The 15,861-nt window shown below is 42.3% G+C and overlaps 1 protein-coding gene across 5 annotated transcripts in view; it reads right to left on the bottom strand.

Annotated features, from left to right (window-relative positions):
- Positions 1–15,861, bottom strand: part of FGGY (FGGY carbohydrate kinase domain containing) — a 511,589-nt gene that overhangs the window by 120,806 nt on the left and 374,922 nt on the right. For all 5 annotated transcript variants that reach the window (XM_062193368.1, XM_062193367.1, XM_062193366.1 and 2 more), the window contains exon 11: positions 3,538–3,685. In XM_062193368.1, the coding sequence (XP_062049352.1) occupies positions 3,538–3,685 (148 nt within the window). The remainder of the gene's footprint in view (positions 1–3,537; positions 3,686–15,861) is intronic.

Raw genomic sequence — 15,861 nt, 5'->3', positions numbered from 1 at the left:
GATATGCTGCCTGCTTCCAAAGACAGCTATATGCCTGAGGGCTGGTATTATGTCTAATGAATCATGTCTCCCATTGATATTGGACTGCCTCTTTCAGTTCCTGCTTTCTCAGGAAAATCACTAAACATGATAACACTGTGTTGGCCTGATTGATTCTAAGCCCCACCAACAATCACTTGCCTTGCCAGCATTTCTATATACCATCTCCCTCCTACCTAATCCACCAAGTTCCCACTCAAACCCCAGTCAAGGGGGCAGATTTAAACCATTTCTCCTGTCCCCTACTGGCCAGTAGTAAAGCTTTTCTCTTCTGACTGGCATCCCTGACTGCGACAGGGAACAATGGGCAGTGAATGTACTTTGTCCTTTTTTTTTTTTTTGACAGGCAGAGTGGACAGTGAGAGAGAGAGACAGAGAGAAAGGTCTTCCTTTGCCATTGGTTCACCCTCCAATGGCCGCAGCGCGCCAGCCGAAGGCAGGAGCCAGGTGCTTATCCTGGTCTCTCATGGGGTGCAGGACCCAAGCACTTGGACCATCCTCCACTGCACTCTCTGGCCACAGCAGAGGGCTGGCCTGGAAGAGGGGCAACCGGGACAGGATCCGGCGCCCCCACCGGGACTAGAACCCGGTGTGCAGGCACCGCATAGTAGAGGATCAGCCTATTGAGCCGCGGCGCTGGCCTACTTTGTCCTTTGACACCACCAAGTACAAAAGGGTCTGTATTTGTTTGACAGACAAATGTACTCATAGTAAGAGTCAGTAGACATCTACTCCATTTGGTTTCAGTAGAATGCTTATATGTTTATTTTTTCTAAAGCAACAAATGATGTGTTTATTTACTCCATGTTGCCCATAAACTGTCAATAAGTACATGTTAAAAACTTATTATTTGGTTAGAGAAATGTTTCAGGAGCTTAAAAGAATAAACTGCATATGGTTCCTGCCCTAATGGGATCATCTTGACACTTTCAGTTGCTATTAACATTTATCCAACACTTCCTTCTTCTTCAAACATGCTTCATGGGTGTATGAATTACTGTACCTTACCATATTTATAGCAGTGCTTGGTATCACTAGATACCCAATAAATACTTATTGAATAAATGCTAGATTTAAGACTGGCAAAAGATATCCCATGTAATACTACTGTAGGTTCTGGCAAACAATAAGTAATAATGTTGTAGATTCTGAAGAAAGGATAATACAGTAATAGAAGACTTTCAGGGAGATTATTTTTATGTTATTCAAAATTTGATTGAAAGAACGAGGTTGGGGGGATTTTAAACCCAGAATTACCTTTCTTCTATCTTATCTAAGCTACCTTTTCCTTTCAGTATTAGGGTGCCAAATTCATGGAGTGATAGTCATTCCATTGTGAGCCTCATCCAAGGACAGTTACAAAGGGAAATCACCAATGAGAAATATGAAGTGATATATGAGTTGTATTTATAAAACAAAACTTTTTAGAAAACTAAACATTGCAGGATCTTTATGTACAACTGGGCACAAATCCCCATGCAAGAAGTGCATTTCAATGAGTACATACTTATTCTAACGAGATGGGAATTCCTCAAAAATATTCAGTTAACCCCTTTGGAATAACATTCTGCACCTGAGTCAGTTTTATTAGATGTATACTTATATTGATAACTCATTGGTTCTTGGAATTTGGGTTTCCTTTCTGGAAACAGACAGAGGCATTGGGAGACATGGTACCTGATATGCTGGCTATTGAAGCTGGATACAGGGGATGTTGGCATGGAAACCTCCTAGGCCTATCTGACGCCAGAGCTGTGATCATTTAGCTATGAAAACTCACTGTGTCTTCATTTTAGCTGTTTAACTTCCCTAACATTTTCAGTATCTAACTATATTCGGCTTCAGATATTTGTCTGTCATTAAGACTCTCATACCCATCTAAAATGTGTTCATCTTCTACCCTCTGTTTACACAAAGAGAGTTAGTTATCTCTAAAGCATGGCTTCCTAGCTGCAGCCTGTTGCCACATGGTCCTCTCTGGATATTTCTCTTCTGCTTCCACAGGTCAAATAAGGAGGCCAACTCACGATTTGTTTTGTCAGCATGATTCCTGGACTCAAGACAAATATAACTTTTGCTATGTCCAATTTTCTTTTCATTTTTTTAAACCATAACTCTCTTTTATTAGCAAAAGTTGATTATGTCAAGTAAATAATGAAAATAGAGTTCCAGTCTTCTTCTTGGCATCAAAAATATTAAAACAATCTCATTAAAATTAGCCACAAAACCAAAGTATGTTGAGTATTGAGGTTCCTGGAGCCAGCAGGCTTGTTCTACTCTCATGCAGCCACCTGTGCATGAACCTTGCAAGGCTCACAGCCTCTGTGCTGATTCCTTGAAGCCTTAATTTCCCCCACACTGGAATGCCCAACTTCTTGACATCCTCCTGGGTTCTGCATGCATGCCTTACTTCCTTATATGTGGTCTTACTTAGGCCCTTGAGACTGAAGTTTAGCTCTTCTTCTTCTCATTCTCCTTCTTCTTAAGATTTACTTACTTACTTGAAACTCAAAGTAAGAGAGAAAGAGAGGAAGAGATGGAGAGAGAAAGAGATCTTTCATTCTCTGGTTCATTCCCCCAGATGATTGCAACAGCCAGGGATGAGCCAGGCTGAAGCCAGGAGCCAGGAACTTCTTCTGGGCCTCCCAGTGGGTGGCAGGGGCGTAAACACTTCGGCCATCTCCCGCTGCTTTACCTAAGTCGTTAACAGGGAGCTGGATCAGAAGCAGGGCAGCTGAGACATGCACCAGTGCTGCAGGTCATGGCTTTACTACGTCACAATGCCAGTCCCTTAGTTCTGCTTCTTTAGCTTTAACGTGCTTCCTCCATCCTCCTACAGTCTTACCTGGTCTCCTTGATGTTAAATGCTGAGCTCAGCCTGGACCCTTCAGGAAGACCCAGAATCCCCACAGGAGAAGTGACCCCAAACATCACTAGCTTTATTTGATGCAGCCTGATGCAGGCTGATCATTTAACATTGCTGACTTTATCCCCCAACATAAGTTACTAATTGTATTTTTTTATCAAAGATTAATCTGAAATCCTAAACACATTATCATAGACTCTGAACCGCATTGACTCAGGGCAGAGGCAGATGCGTAGCTGTGGCAAGCAGGGCCCTGGGCAGTAATAATTACCACTGGTTTACTGGGCGGCCTGGAGATGGGGACGGAAAATATGACTTTAAAAACCAACATAAACACAAAAATTACACAGGCACAACTTTTAGCCACTCCACAGCACCGAGGCAGCAGTAGCTGAAACAGTGCTGCTAATGCCCTGAAGGTTGCCTGGGAGGCAGTAGGAGCTTTCAGCAGGTCACCCGAGAGCAGTGACGGCGGCCTTTGCAACAGCAGTGCATCTTCAAGAAGCCAGTGGGCTGTCGGCCTGCTTTGTTCTATTTTTCCTCCTCTCCTTGCTTTTCATTCCTCCAAACTTTGGAACCCTCTAGTCTGCCTTCACCTTCATGCAAGGACTTACTTCGTGCAAGTTACTTACCATGCCCTTTAGTGTCAGATCTGCTAAAGGAGACCGGTTGCCATGGAAATCTGGCCAAACATGTAAATCAACAGTGAGGAAACCCACAGACTGAGCCTTCTTAATCAGATCCAGGTGACTGTTCAAATATGCATATACACTCTGGCAACTGCAAGAGAAATGGATTTTGTTTCTAAAAGGGGGGTAGGGTCAGGGAGCAGATTGCTCTATAGAAAGAAACCATTTGTGTTTCCATATCAGACCGGGGAAAGTAACCAGGTTCCCAAAGCCTCAGCAAAGAAACTACCTCAAAGCCCGAGAAGCTATGACATGAATGCGTCACACTGTACTGTCACCAAGAAGAGGTGGCATGTCCTGTGGAAAGGGAGGGTTGGAATTCAAAGAGTGGGTCCGGGTATGATGTCACCCTTTGTAGGTGTGCAACCATGGGAAAGGTACTCAGACCTCCTGAGCCAGCCCTTTCTCATCTGTATAAACAGATAGCATAATCTCTGTTCACTTACCTCATAGGGGAATGGGGAAGATCAAAGGAGATTATATAACTCAAAGACGCAGCATTTTGTAACCTCCACAATACCGTACATATGTAAAGGATTTATTACAATCAGTATGCCTAATTGTAGTAATAATGATGAAATGATATATGCAGGCGAATAGAAGTTCCTGGATTTAGGATAGGAGTTTGTTAAGGAAAGTGATTGAATGTTGTGAATTCAATTAGGGTCAGGAGTTACAGACTTGATTTCCAACCTTAACCCATGATATGACATTGTTTCAGTTCTTTCTCCTTTTGTAAGCCTCAGTTTCTTTCCATCGGACCAGTTCTCTCCTTCCTCATGTGTTCAGGTAACAGAAAGACAGGGAGAAGATGATGGGCTTGGGAGTCAGGAGAGTACCAAGTCTGATCTTGTTCTGCCTATCCTAGTAGGGTAACATGAGCCAGTGACTTAATCCCTCTGAATTTCAACTTTTCCCAATCATAATTTAGGTATAATAATGCGTATCCCACTAGGTGAAATATTTTCTTTTTTAAAAGATTTATTTATTTATTTGAAACTCAGGGTTACGGGGGAGGGGCATAGGGGAAGAGGGGAGAGAGAGAGAGAGAGAGAGAGAGAGGATCTTCCATTTGCTGGTTCATCCCCAATTGGCCACAATGGCCAGGGCTGTGCCGGGCTGAAGCCAGGAGCCAGGTACTTCATCCAGATCTCCCACATAGGTTGCAGGGACCTAAATACTTGGGCCATCTTCCATTGCTTTCTCAGGCCATTAGCAGGGAGCTGGTTTTGAAGTGGAGCAGCTGGGACCCGAAACTGGTGCCCATATGGGATGTTGGCATCACAGGTGGCAGCTTTATCAGCTGCATCACAATGTTGGCCCCCATTTATTTAGTTTAAAAAAAAAAAAGAAATTATTTAACTAGGTTAAACCTTACTGCATGGCACAAAGATGAAAGTTGGTTAGCTTCCTCTTCTTTAACAAGTGATACCTTCTGGGCTGGCACTGTGGCACAGCAGGTTAATACTCCGCCTGCAGCGCTGGCATCCTATATGGGCGCCGGTTCTAGTCCTGGCTGCTCCTCTTCCAATCCAGCTCTCTGCTATGGCCTGGGAAATCAGTAGAAGATGGCCCAAGTCCTTGGGCCCCTGCACCCACATGGGAGACCACGAAGAAGCACCTGGCTCCTGAATTCAGATCGGCATAGTTCTGGCTGCTGCGGTCATTTGGGGAGTGAACCAACGGAAGGAAGACCTTTCTCTCTGTAACTCTACCTCTCAAGCAAATAAAAAAAAAATCTTAAAAAAAAGTTGTACCTTCTTAAAGTTCTGAACAAAAGACTGTAAAGGAAAGTGGGTATATCTGAAATTAGCATTTGTGCCATTTTCTATGGATGTCCTTGGAATTACTGCTTTTAAGGTTAAAATATGGCTTGATGAATGGAAGAAAAAAAGTATAGGAAATCAATGTCCAAGGAGGTTAATGTCTAAAATACCTCAGACCATATTTATGATTTGTATTTTGAAAGTGTTTTAAAAGTAAGGTTCAGCAATTTCTTGCTCTAGTTTTGTGAAGCCATAAATGTCCCCATGGATCTATAAATTTCCTGCAAATTTCCTAAACTAAGTATAAGAAAACAAATAGGGGAAGGCATTTGGCCTAGTAGTTAAGACACCAGTTAGGATGTCCACATTCCAAAGTAGAGTGTCTGGGTTTGAGCTCCAGATCTGGCTCCCCATTCTACCTTTGGGCTAATGAGAGGCAGTAAATAGCAGCTCAAGTACTTGGGTACTTGCCACCCATATGGGATACCTGGATTGAGCCCTGACTCCCAGTTTCAGCTTGGCCCAGACACAGACATATCGGGCATTTGGGGGAGTGAACCAGCAGATGGGAGCTCATTTTCTAGGTCTGTCTGTCTCTCTGACTCTCAAGTAATAAAACAAAGCAAAAGAAGACAAACAAGTAGAGCAGTGCCTTTCAAACTTTTCTTTTTCCCCTTTATCAAGTGGAACTCTTTTTTTAAATATAAATTTTATCTGGAACTCCAATACAGAAAAACAAAGTTGCTCTGTGTGAGTGTGTGTAAATGTGTTTATCTGTGTATAATTAATTACCTTTAATTACTATAATAAAATACCTGAGACAAGCTATTATGAAGAAAGAGAGACTTATTTAGTTCATAGTTTGGGAAGCTAAAAAAAAAAAAGGAAACTAAAAATCCAAACAGCATGAGGCAGATTTTGGTGAGGGGCCTCATGGCGGATACTAGAGTGTCTGTGAAGAAAGCATCATGTGCAAACCAAGAGACAGAGAGAGGGACTGGGTTCAAACCTGGGATTTTATTACACCCTTGAGTGAGACCTCAAGAGATAACGTGAGAACTACCTTTCTAGGAAATGACCCCAACGGCCTAGGGTCTTCTTACTAAGCCTTACCTATGAAAGTTTTCACCATCTCCCAATAGCATCATCCCAGGCATCTGGTCTTCAGCACATGGGCCTTTAAGAGACATTCAAATTAATTTCCATCATGTGTGCTGTATGGAGGCCAGGGCAGCCCTTCCTGTTCTCTACATGTTTTCTTCTTACTGTACCACCTTATTCCTATCTATAAAAATCTGCTTTGCATAATAGTAGGAAGAATAAGATTTTATTGGGAAAAGGCTCAATGATCATAGCAACAATGGCTGCCATTTTGAGTATGCACCAGGCCCCTTACTCCTGTTTGGGAGGGAAGTATCATTAACTTCCCCTTACGGAGAGGATGCTCAAAGATGTGAAGGCACAGAACCTGTCCAAGCTTACATCCTTCTCTCTGTGATTTTGAAGCCACGGCTGCTGTATCTCCGGTCAGGCAGTATTTGCCAAGCCCTCCTTTAGAATGGTTCTATTACAGCTTTAGGAAAGGACACCCTGAGGTCTTCATGGAATGCGGGCTAGAACAATACCTGGGGAGAGAATGTGATCACATCCTGCATTTCTGTCTCCTGGTTCTCTTCTGCTGCTGGTGCAACAGGAATCCCATTTACAGCAAGAGTCTCTAGAACATCTTTTCTATCCAGAAGTCAAGAGTCTGCATCAATTCTGGCAACTCTGTATTTTGGAATACATCATTACTCGTAAAGCCTTTTTTTTTTTTTTTTTCCAAAGAAGCACAAGTGTATAAATCTTTCCATTTTGCCTCTCAAGGAATCTCAGAGCAGGGCATTTGGTTTCAGACATCTGGGTCAATAAGAACCTACTGGCCTAATTACTATTGATTCATCATTGTCTCATTTACTGCAGGTCTTCGCAAACAGGGAGACTCATTTAGCCTCTACATATATGGTCACTCATGCACTAATGAGATCCCTGGGGAATGCAGCATATGCTTAACCCTTTGGCTCCTAACCTCCTCACAACTGTATGTTTATTCTTTGAATGCAGCCATTGCCCTACATGTTTTTTCCATTACATCTTAACATGTGTGCTATCTGAGTATATCATTCAAAAGGAAATGCACTTGGAAGACATTAAAATAACTAATGCACATCATTGTACACATAATTTTAACTGTGTAGGATGCTTTTTTGGTGTGGACTTTGTTTAATTTATATGTTTTATCAATTCCTTCTCAGAAGGCAGCCTGTCAACTTCCAGCTGGCTAGTCACATGCGAGTATTAACTGTGATCCCAAGTAGCTGCTTCTCCTATCCTCTCAAGAACTCCAGATTAATATGTCTTGTTTTGGAGGAAGAAATTCTTGTTGTCCAAGTTCCCAGGGGTATAATGAAGAAAATATAATTTCAACAATCATTAAGTAACTTCACTGAGTACCAGCTAGGTGATCAGGTACACTAACCCTCTCTGAGCTTAGTCAACTCTTTTGTAACTGAAGCAAATATTTTCTACCTTTTGGGATGCTATGCAGTTAAATATAGTGCACTACAAAATTATAAGTGATTGAATGGTAAGTAGTTCCCTCCCCTTTGCTTCCACAGGAAACTCTTTTCTAGTTTTTTTTTTTTTAATCCTAGAGGCGGAGAATACTTTTTTCCCCCCGATTTTATAATCTTATGTGAAGAGAGCACCTCCCCATCCCTCTACATACATATTTAATTCTTAAACTCATAGGTTGCCCAGAAGTAGGGTGATCATACTTGCAAACAAACAAACAAAAAAAAAAATCAGAGACCATGGTAAAACAAAAGATATCCATGCCTCTTCTAGCAGCAAAAGAAAATCTTGGCAAAAAAACTTCCACAGTATGTCTGCAGTTTCTTACTTCATAACACAATGGAATATGCACTCTGTCTGCCCCATTCTAAAACTGGTCCCACTGTGTGGAGTAATACCCTCTTTGTTTTAACTTTAATGGATCATTTCCTGCATTTTTTCCACCTTGCCACTTCTTCATTTGTTATCTTTCCTTTCCTTTCCAGAACACTAAGCTGTCTGGATTTCTCTAACTGCTCTCTAGCTAGACTTCTTCCTTTGCTTGTTTCTTAAACGTCTGAAGTCTCCTAGGGATCTGCTTTTGGTCCTTTTATTTCTTATTCATACACTGTTGGATAATCCCCTCCAGCTTTCATGACTCGTTACCATCTAGCACTTTCAAACGCGTGCCCTAATCTCCTGCTCAATTTTCTCTCTTGAAGTTCATGTCAAGTATCCACCCACCCAGTGCTGCCCCTCATAGATGTCCCAAGCAACTCCAATAAAAATGTCTGATATGATATTCATCCTCTCTCCTGGTATACCTTTTCTTCCTTGTGTCTTCTTGTTCTTGGTTGAATCAAGGTCACCATTATTTCAGTGGTTGTGCAAGCACCCATGGAGGATGGGGAGTAGAGTTTCAGTGGGTATCATTTTTGTCTCATCTCTCCAACTTCAAAGTTAATCTTTCATCAGGACCTGGGGACTCCTTTTAAATATCATCCCTGTAATTAGGAAACTTCTCTCCAGCTCCACTGCTGCTACTTTACTCAGACCACTTTCGAATGCCAGGATTAGAGTTTTGCCCTGTGACACTGTCTCCCCTTCTTTGAAATCTTGCCACTGTCAGTCAGGTTTTCTGCATCTTTCCCTAAAGACTCTCCCAGAGTGCTACTCAGATTATGACTCCCAGTCCTACCCAGCACCCTTCAGTGGCTCCTCCCCATTGTCCTCAGGACAAAGCACAGAGCTCTTCACCTGGCACAATGCCCACTGAAGCTGGGCATCAGATGGCAACATTCCAGCTCTCTGGTTTGGCCATATTTTCCCCAGTAACACTGATTACATTATTTCTCTGCTTAGGATCCAGCAATGATTAACCAGTTTCCTTTGGTTAATTATCAGTTTCTTACTTTGGCTGGAGGATCCAGGAAATTAGACCCTGCACTGGTGTCCAGCCTTAAATGGTCACAATTGTCTATGGCCAAATATAAATTCCTCAGCTTTACCTTCAAGGTTTTCATCTTTGCCAATTCTTTTGCCTGGAGTATTTGTCCCCTCTGCTCATCATAGGTTTATCCCCTTTTTCAATCCTTAAGATTTCAGTGGTCCCTCCACTGGCCAGGTCTTCCCTGACCACTTTATCACAACGGGTTTTCCCTGGCATTCTACCACTGTGCTCTGTGAGTTTCTTTAAGGTCCCTCTTGGTCATTGTCAATGTATTTACAGGTTCATTGAATTGGTAACTGTCTATGGCCTCAATTTCATGAAGGCAGACCATCACCTGTATATATTCAGTGTTTACTGGGAACTTGGCACGCAGTGTCATTTGAGGATTTGTCAAATGAGTGAATCGTACTTTCTCCACGGCATGGTAATAACAACTTTATCTGTAAACATCTGGAATCTCAAATCCCAGGCAAGTACTGTATCTTATTTTCTCTTATTCAGCACATAGTTACTGAAGTATAGAATTAATGAGTATAGATCTTTTGTAGAATATTTGAATTGACATTTCTAGGTCATTGTGATAATCTATGGAGAGAAAGTGGACTACTTGATGGGCACCTGAAAAAAAAATTCCATAAAGGGTATCAATATTCAGGGGCTATGGGCTGGAGTTTTGTGTCCTCCCAAGATTTATGTGTTGAGATCCTAACAACTAAGGGGATGGTATTAGGAAATGAGCAGTTTGGGACTGACTAGATCAGAAGGAAGGGGTTATGAAAAGCATCAGTACTCTTAGAAGATGTCCCTTCCACCATGTGAGGACACAAAATGAGAAGGCATCATCCACAAGTCAGCATGGGAACCCACACCCAGCACTGAATCTGTAGACTTCCTAGCATCTGGAACCAGGAGAAACAAATTTCTCTTCTTTCCAACCTACTAAGTTAAAGGTATTTTGCTGTAAGAACCCAAACAGACTAAGATACAGATATAGCAGTATCTTGTGATGTTGCCCACCACTCCCATGAGGCAGAACTACAGGTAAGTTCCTAAGAGGTAGAATGTGGAGGATTTTATTTACTAAATCAGAATAGTCCTTGACCTTCATGAGAGGAGCCTAGTGTTTGGAGCACTTTTTTTTTTTTTAACTAACATTTTTTTACTAACATGAGAAACCACAACTGAAGAAAGGCATTCTAATATCCAGCTTATTTCAATTCAAAAAAACATTTTTGGCTTGGGAGCCATCAAGAATTTGTTTGCTATCCTTGCATATCATGGGGGATGAAAGGTGTTAAAAATATCACCCTGGTTCTGTGACTGTACTAGTTCAAGGGAGGCAAAATGAGTACTTGGTGATGGACTGATGGCCACAGATGTCAGATGCAGAGACTGAGGTTCAAAAAGTTGTGATGGCCAAGGGAGGCAGCTGAGAACATAAACGCAGAATGGAAATGGGAACAACCTTTGGAAGTGGTGCCTGAGAGCCCCCAACAGCCCTCTTTCCTCGTCTAGAGGTAATTGAGATAATACATGCAAAACTATCACTAAGCTCAGAGCCAGGGTCTTGTCCTTTCTTTTTCCTTTCCTTGCTCAAGGGGAGTTTGTGTAGGTTTTTTTTTTTTTTTTTGATTCATTTTATGTATTTGAAAGACAGAGCCACAGAGAGAGGTAGAGACAGAGAGAGAGAGAGGTCTTCCATCCTCTGCTTTACTCCCCAAATGGCTGCGATGGCTGGAGCTAAGCCGATCTGAAGTCAGAAGCCAGGAGTTTCTTCCAGGTCTCCCCTGTGTGTGCAGGGGCCCAAGCACTTGGGCCATCCTCTGCTGTTTTCCCAGATACATTAGCAGGGACCTGGACCGGAAGTGGAAAAGCCAGAAATCAAACCGGTGCTCATATGGGATACCAGCTCTGCACCACAGTGTTGGCCCATTTATATAGTTTTTAATGACAAACTTTAAATGTCTGAGATTAGGCACATAGAGGACAAGTGAGTTTAAAGAAATTGATCATGAGTGGAACTATGGGAATAATTGAAGAAAATAAGGTTTGAGAGTTAGGTCAAACCAAGAAAAAAATGATTGTTCTCAAAGGAATACCTAACCTATCCAGGGAAAGTGGGAAAAAAATAAAGACTCTCAGAGGAAAAAATATGCATTAGTAGAACAAAGACAACTCCTAGGGACGGGAAATCAATGGAATCACAATGAGATGACCATTGCTTATAGTGACCTAGGCAAAAGAAATTGAGAAGAGTCAGGCCTTTCTTCTCTTTAAAATATTTAGTTACTGGGGCCGGCTCTGTGGCTTAGCGGGTAAAGCCACCGCCTGCAGTGCCGGCATTCCATATGGGTGCTGGTTCGAGTCCCAGCTGCTCCACTTCTGATTTGGCTCCCTGCTAATGTGCTTGGGAAAGCAGTGGAAGATTACCCAAGTGCTTGGGCCCCTGCACCCACATGGCAGACCTGGAAGAAGCTCCTGGCTCCTGGTTTTGGATAGGCTCAGCTCCTATCATTGTGGCCATTTGGGGAGTGAACCAGCGGATGGATGAACTCTCTCTCTCTCTTTCTGTCTCTAGCTCTCTCTATAACTCTTTCAAATAAATAAAATAAATCTTAAAAAAAAATTTTGTTATTTATCCAAGAGGGTGGGGGGAGGGGGAGAAAGAGAGGAAGGGAGAGGGAGAGGGTGAGGGAGAGGGAGAGAGAGAGAGAGAGAGAGACAGAGAGAGAAGAGATATTAATTACACACTGGTTTATTCCCTAAATGCCTGGAACAAACAGGTTTGAGGCAGGGGCCTGGAATTCAATCCAGGTCTCATAGCTCACATGTGAGTGGCAGGGACCCAAGTACTTGAGCCATCATCTGCTGACCTTTCTGGGTGAACATTAACAGGATCCTGGATCTGAAACAGAGATGGGATTCAAACCTAGGGGCATGGATATGGAAAACAGATGTTCCAAGTGATGACTTCACAGCTGTACCACACACTTGAGCCTTGTCTGGGCTTTTCTGTTCACAAGCATCCTTGTCCAGTGGACTGTGAGTTTGCTCAGCTATGCCCAGGGACCATATCTTTCTATTCTTGCTTCTGCTTTGTGCCTCTAGGTTATTCTCCACAGAGCAGTCAAGGCAGTTATTTTAAAAGGTAAATCTGAGTCTTTCTCTCCCCTACTGCAATACTAAAGCCTAGAATAGAACCCAGAGTCCTTGAGTTACCGACAATGACCTGTATGGTCTGGCCCCGGCTGACTTTCAGCCTTCACGTGGTTCCCACTGCCGCTTTGGTACAGCCACCATGGCCTCTTGACCTACCAAGCTGGCCCAGGCCTTGGGGTTTGTGGTTCCTTAGATCTGGAGGTATCTTCCCCGAAGAATCATGGGATGCTCCTTCCTTTCACTCAAAGTCCTATTCAACTGTCACCTCACCACGGACAGCTTCCCCACCTGAAACAGCTCCCATCCATCATTCCAATATCCCTTATTCTATATCTCTTTACTGATCTCTCTATTCCTGTAGAATATTTACAGATTTTTGCACTATACCAGGAGTCTTGTAAAAGATCCTGGAAAATGCCTATTATGAAAACATTATGCAAGAATTCCAAGTTGCTTGGCACAAAAATAAATTTTCCATGAACTTTCTGAAGTTCCTTTATGACATGCTTGTGGCATGTATGTATCTCTCTCTCTCTCTCTCTCTCTCTCTCTGTGTATGTACAGATTCTATGAAAGCAAGGATTTTTTGTACTTTGTTCACTCTTGTATCATAAATGCCTATAAGACACTCAGGAGACACATCAGTCAGAGGATCTGGATTTTAACTGCTGCCAACCTTGAATCCCGCACTTGTGGATTGTGCAACATCTTTTTTCCAAACCCTGCTGTCACCAGACCCTCATTATGACACACTGGTAGTTAAGATTCAATAAGAGAACTGAGACGATAATATGCAGCTTTTAGGAGAAAAAGATGATGTTATGATCAATGTGATCATATGAGGTGATCTCTGGCTATGAAGTGAAAACAGCTGTATATTTGGCCCCATACAAAGACAGACTCCGTTGCCAGTTACACGTAGGAACACAGTGTAGGTATTGTTTATTTAATTTATAAGCCCACAAAACATTTCTCTTCAGAGATGGGGCCTAAAAGGATTATGATACATCAAGAGGATAAAATACTCAATCTGTTTATCAACACTTGTTTCCACAGTCCCAAAGAGGATTTTCTGTTGCTAATCCCTGAGGTAGGGGTGACCTGCTCTGCTGTTTAGACAGCCCCCGAGTCATAGCAAACTGGCACATGGCTCCTGATTCCAGGGGATTTATCCTCTAAACCAGCTAGCTTCACTTTCACAACAAATACGCAGTTTCCTTCTAAGACCTGACGTCCTCCACTCTTACAATATTCCTCTCATCTGTAGAGATCTGATAAGATACAGATGCACTTTCTTTTGTGCAATAATACAGAAGGAAAGTGGAAGGGAATATAACTAAAATTTATTGGACATCTACTAATTATCTGAGTGGGGGATAAAATTTGAGAGTCATTAAAATATAGAAAGAAATCAAATCAAGAGTGTAGTTGGGACCATCTTGGCAGAGATAGAAAAAAAAAAAGAGTAGAGGACAGGGAATATAACTATGAAGAATTCTTATGCTAATAACCTGGAAAAGGATCATGAACTTGAACAGGTTATTAAGAAGGAGGACTCAGAGACATAGGAGAGCATAGGAAAAGGAGGGAGGAGTGATCATTGGCATCACATGCTGCTCAGAACTTGGGAAACGGAACTGAAAAACATTCTGCAGATTAACCAAAACAAAAGTCAATGATGACCTTAATGTATTAAATGTTTCAGGGAGCTATGGCAACAGAATTCAAATTGGAGAGAATAAGAAAGGAGTAGAAAGTGAGGAAATAGAAGCCAAGATACCAGCAATACTTTGGATAAACTTAACTTGAAAGACAAAATAATACATGAGGACGTAATTGGAAGACAGTATGCAGTTAAGTGAAGAGGTGAGACTTAAATCCAGTTTTAAATTCAAGACTGAATTCTAGAAATGTCTGTTTCTAGTCTACCCAACACCACTGTTTGAGTTTGCATGCTAGCCCATGAATCTTTCCTACTTTTCTATTTTCAGTAAAAAAAAAAAAACCCATGTAAGGTTCATCTATAACAGAATGTTCTGGAAGATTTGAGTATTTTATTTCACTAAGTATTTCATTCGAAGTGTAACTATCCCTTAAGTTTGTGTTGAGCATTAAAACCCTTACTTTTTTTAAAAAAAATTTATTTATTTGTTTTGAGAGGTAGAGTTGCAGACAGAGAGAGGAAGAGAGAGAGAGAGAGAGGGAGTGAGAGAGAGGCCTTCCATCTGCTAGTTCACTCCCCAAATGGTCACATCGGCAGAGGCTGGGCTGATTTAAAGCTAGGAGCTTCTCGGTCTCCTATGTGGGTGCAGGGACCCAAACACTTGCCGGATTGGAAGAGGAGCAGCTAGGACTAAAACCAGTGCCCATATGGGATGCTGGCGGTGTAGGCAGAGGATTAACCTACTGTACCACAGCGCCAGCCCCTCCAGTGATCTTGCATTTCCTCTATACTTTCCACAAGGAGGGCAGGAAATGGCTAATGACATCTGCTGCTTGATCTTAGAGCAACATCATTAAAACCTCCCCCTCTTCTACAATCAGCAGCAGTAATAATATGAGGAGGAGGAGTTACCATCTTAATTCTATTTACAAAGCCCAGTAATCTCTGGCTAAATTTCTGCTACGATTTCATGTTCTGATAAGGAAATTGAGATCACATACTGATAATGTTGGTGCTCAGATGTGAATCCCGATCTCTGAACTCCTGTCTTTGAATCAGTGGTTTTTAAATACTGAATCCCTTCAAGAATATGATGAAAGTTACATCTCCTCCTCATGGAGACAAATGTGTAAGAATGTAACCAACAAGACTTGGAGCACAATTGTAAGAGGTTTATTGATGATCTGAAGTACGGGAGGCCCTTCCTCGTGGTTATATGGTCGCCACTTCTGAGTGCTAATTGATGAATTACACGGTATAACCCCTCTCAACGGTAATGGTGCCCAATTCAGTGAGCACTTAGAAGGGAAAGCTTGTGCAGCTTTCTCCAACAACTTGCCAGGATCAGTCTTCCTTCTCAACACCCTGGCAACACACTGCACAAATTCTCGTGCTGCTCTGTGCAGGTGTCTTCCCAGTGAGCACCTTGGTGGAATGGAATATATAACACACCTACCTGCTAAAACCACAACAACAGTTTCTATCACTACCAGCATTACTTAAGAACACTTACTATGGCTTGGCAATTAATAACACTAACGGCCAGCCACTGGGGCTGGCGCTGTGGTGCAGCATGTTAAAGCCTGGGCCTGCAGCGCCGGCATCCCATATGGGTGCCAGTTCTAGTCCTGGCTGCT

The sequence above is a fragment of the Lepus europaeus genome, chromosome 5 (genome assembly GCF_033115175.1).
Source record: "Lepus europaeus isolate LE1 chromosome 5, mLepTim1.pri, whole genome shotgun sequence".
Lineage (NCBI taxonomy): Eukaryota > Metazoa > Chordata > Mammalia > Lagomorpha > Leporidae > Lepus > Lepus europaeus.
The sequence above is the reverse complement of the archived record's forward strand: the minus strand, read 5'-3'. Positions and strand labels throughout refer to the sequence as shown.